At 50.6% G+C, this 4,260-nt stretch overlaps 1 protein-coding gene across 3 annotated transcripts in view; it reads left to right on the top strand.

Annotated features, from left to right (window-relative positions):
- Positions 1-3,956, top strand: part of LOC146009986 (uncharacterized) — a 7,995-nt gene extending 4,039 nt beyond the window's left edge. The window contains exons 3-5 of one of the 3 annotated variants that reach the window (XM_083150704.1): positions 153-314; positions 2,541-2,655; positions 2,888-3,956. In XM_083150704.1, the coding sequence (XP_083006830.1) occupies positions 153-314; positions 2,541-2,655; positions 2,888-3,618 (1,008 nt within the window). In that variant the 3' untranslated portion in view covers positions 3,619-3,956. Of the gene's footprint in view, positions 1-152; positions 315-2,540; positions 2,656-2,884 lie in introns of all 3 variants that reach the window. The other 2 variants (XM_083150703.1, XM_083150705.1) reach the window with 2 other exon arrangements.
- The last annotated feature ends 304 nt before the right edge of the window (positions 3,957-4,260 follow it).

Below are 4,260 nucleotides of genomic sequence, written 5' to 3'. Positions count from 1 at the left end.
TGGGAGGTGAGGGGGTCTGGGAGCGTCACAGTGACATCGCTCTTATCTCTATTACTGACACAGGGACCTGACCGGGGAGGTGAGGGGGTCTGGGAGCGTCACAGTGACATCGCTCTCATCTCTAATACTCATTATTGTGTCTTAATAAACAGGGATATACAGTAGTGAGGAATACATCCAGCAGCCATGAACGTGTGTCAAGAAGACAGAGCCCCATCACGGTGCCTCCACCTCACTCACTGATACATGAGAGGCACAATGACCAGAAGATCCTGGAACTCACCAACAAGATCATTCAGCTGCTGACCGGAGAGGTGACTGCTGGGAATGGGACGTTATACAGTAACACCGGGGGATGTGACCATAGAGGTGACTGCTGGGAATGGGATGTTATACAGTAACACCAGGGGATGTGACCGGAGAGGTGACTGCTGGGAATGGGATGTTATACAGTAACACCGGGGGATGTGACCGGAGAGGTGACTGCTGGGAATGGGACGTTATAGAGTAACACCGGGGGATGTGACCGGAGAGGTGACTGCTGGGAATGGGATATAATACAGTAACACCGGGGGATGTGACCGGAGAGGTGACTGCTGGGAATGGGGTGTTATACAGTAACACCGGGGGATGTGACCGGAGAGGTGACTGCTGGGAATGGAAGGTTATACAGTAACACCGGGGGATGTGACCGGAGAAGTGACAGCTGGGAATGGGACGTTATACAGTAACACCGGGGGGATGTGACCGGAGAGGTGACTGCTGGGAATGGGATGTTATACAGTAACACGGGGGGATGTGACCGGAGAGGTGACTGCTGGGAATGGGACGTTATACAGTAACACAGGGGGATGTGTCAGGAGAGATGACTGCTGGGAATAGGACGTTATACAGTAACACCGGGGGATGTGACCGGAGAGGTGACTGCTGGGAATGGGGCGTTATACAGTAACACCCGGGGATGTGACCGGAGTGGTGACTGCTGGGAATGGGGCGTTATACAGTAACACCGGGGGATGTGACCGGAGAGGTGACTGCTGGGAATGGGACGTTATACAGTAACACCGGGGGATGTGACAGGAGAGGTGACTGCTAGGAATGGGACGTTATACAGTAACACGGGGGGATGTGACCGTAGAGGTGACTGCTGGGAATGGGACGTTATACAGTAACACCGGGGGATGTGACCGGAGAGGTGAATGCTGGGAATGGGACGTTATACAGTAACACCGGGGGATGTGACCGGAGCGGTGACCGCTGGGAATGGGATGTTATACAGTAACACCGGGGGTGTGACCGGAGAGGTCACTGCTGGGAATGGGACGTTATACAGTAACACCCGGGGGATGTGACCAGAGAGGTGACTGCTGGGAATGGGACGTTATACAGTAACACCGGGGGATGTGACCGGAGAGGTGACTGCTGGGAATGGGGCATTATACAATAACACCGGGGGATGTGACCGGAGAGGTGACTGCTAGGAATGGGACGTTATACGGTAACACCGGGGGAATTGACAGGACAGGTGACTGCTGGGAATGGGGCGTTATACAGTAACACCGGGGGATGTGACTGTAGAGGTGACTGCTGGGAATGGGGCGTTATACAGTAACACCGGGGGGATGTGACCGGAGAGGTGACTGCTGGGAATGGGATGTTATACAGTAACACCGGGGGATGTGACCGGAGAGGTGACAGCTGGGAATGGGAGGTTATACAGTAACACTGGGGGATGTGACCGGAGAGGTGACAGCTGGGAATGGGACGTTATACAATAACACCGGGGGATGTGACCGGAGAGGTGACTGCTGGGAATGGGGCATTAGACAGTAACACCGGGGGATGTGACCGGAGAGGTGACTGCCCACAGGAGGATCATGTAGGTGGGATTGGTGGTCTCCCCTAGTTACCGTACGTGGGCCCTTATTCTGATTTGTTTGCATTGGGTCCGATGGTAGCCGTATACACATGCGCAGGTGGTGGTGGTGGGGGGGGGGGGGCGGATGTCGGCGGTGGATAGGTGCATCCATGTCGGCGCTGTGGGCGGGCAGGTGACATCACCAGATGACAACTATCGAGTTTTAGCTATAGATGTTCATCGATTCTCTTTGACTGACTGGCCCATAGGCCAATCAGAGCGTGGGGGAGGGGCTTGAGGGTTGTCAGGGGGCAGAGCTCTGCTCAGTGTACCAGCACGTTGAAAAAAAATAACTAAAAATAAACATCGTTTCTGCCGTCCCATCGATGTAGGGAAACCACCTGGTTCTCTCCGTCGATGGAAAAAGTATCCGACATCGGCCATAAGCCATCAATGATTTAGAATCATCGATGGTTGATGGCCATCCCTACTTCTGCCAAGTAGTAGAAGGGTCCATGTGTGTAGAAGGGTCCATGTTGCCACCCTATGACATGATTACGCGTGATGTCACCTGTATTACCTCCTATGTGTATGATCCGTATAGAAGCGGATATTGTATTCTGATTATGTTCTCCTTAATTATAATATTACCCATAATGTCATTGGTTTCCATGCTATGTAGGATGAAAAGAAGACTACAATTAAAATTGAAGTATTGGAGCCTGAAGAAGAGGAGACGTATGTGATGGGTGATCAGCAGTGTAAGGAGGAGGAAATCCCTACAGGCATCAGCACAGGTGAGTAATAATCACTAAGTACAGAGAATTATTCCATGTTCCGACTGTAGGTGGCGCTGTTGTGTGTTGCAGTTGCTTGCAATAGACCACCAGCTGATTTACCCAATTGGCAGCAGTAGGAGCGGTCAGTGGCCACTCCTACTGGTGCCAAAACCTAACAGTGGGGGGAAATAAGATCACATAGTATATGCAATATGTTGCGTCATCTCTGCCTTCATTTTGTTCCCAGCAGATGGGTCCAGAAGAAGCAGCAACAGCTCGGAGAGACATCTCAGGTGGTCTACAGACTGTAAGATAGAAGATAACGAGGTTGCACAACATTCTCCAGGAGAGAACCCCGTTGATCCTAAAATACACCCAGTGCTTCACACGACAGCTGTATCATCTGACTCATCTACTTATTACAATGACAATCATAGTGACAATCATGCTTTGCAGCAGAAAAGTGTCACGGATGATCAGCGGTTCCCCAATCCCGCTGGTGTGGAAAGTATTAACCAGACATCGGGCATGTCTGTGCATCAGAGAAGTATCACGTGGCAGAAACAGTTTCCATGTCCCGAGTGTGGGAAATGTTTTACCCTGAGATCTTATCTTGCCAAACACCAGAGGATCCACGCGCCGGTGAAGCCTTATTCCTGTTCCGAGTGCGGGAAATGTTTTACGCAGAAGAGGAACCACCTTGAGCACCTGAGAATCCACACGGGCGAGAAACCGTATTCCTGCACTGAGTGTGGGAAATGTTTTACCCACATGTCTTACCTGATTCAGCACCTGACCACTCACACGGTGGAGAAGCCATTCTCCTGCTCCCTTTGTGGAAAGGATTTTGCGCATAAGTCTAGGCTTTCCTTGCATCAGAGGGTTCACATTGGCGCAAAGCCATTTTCGTGTTCTGACTGCGGGAAAAGTTTTGCGCAGAAATCTAGTCTTGTCCGTCATAAAAGAGTCCATGCGCATTAACACAGGTGACAAGTTGTACATTTGTTATTTATACTGTAAATGTAAAGGGTTTTATTAAAGAAATAAAAATATATGTTATAAATCAGAGTCTTAACATCAGGGGTAATGGTCGTAACAATTTCTGGTTTCTTCCATAAACCTCAGTCCATAAGGTACCTCATAACACAGGGCCTCACTATATTAGTCCCTGCTAGGTGAATCAGGACCCTGTACTTATTCCTTTACAGTTCTGTTGCTTTATCCCACCAGCTAGGCCCGAACTGAAGCCTGGATCAGATTTGTTTTCCTTCTGGATAATTCTCTGAGGGACAGTTTGTTTGGTCCTTATCACTTGTGTCCTTAGCGCCACACATTCCATCTGTATCGGTATACTGTTACACGCATGTACACAGGGCCGGCGCTACCCGCTCAGCAGAGGACGCAGGGCAGGGAGGCGCCTGGCAGTATAGGTGCTCTCCCTGCTCTACATCCCCTGCTGTGCTGTGTGGCTGCCCGGTGCCGCTGTGACTGTCACTCTGCATGACACAGAGCAAGACTGGACAAAAAAAGGATGCAGGACTCGGAAGAGAGGATGAGCTGCCAGCCTGAAGTGCCCTGAACTAGGTTAGTAAAATGTGAGCCTACTACTGTCAGTAAGTGGTG

The sequence above is a fragment of the Crinia signifera genome, chromosome 6 (genome assembly GCF_055691185.1).
Source record: "Crinia signifera chromosome 6, ASM5569118v1, whole genome shotgun sequence".
NCBI lineage: Eukaryota > Metazoa > Chordata > Amphibia > Anura > Myobatrachidae > Crinia > Crinia signifera.
This window is presented reverse-complemented; position numbering and strand designations above follow the sequence as displayed.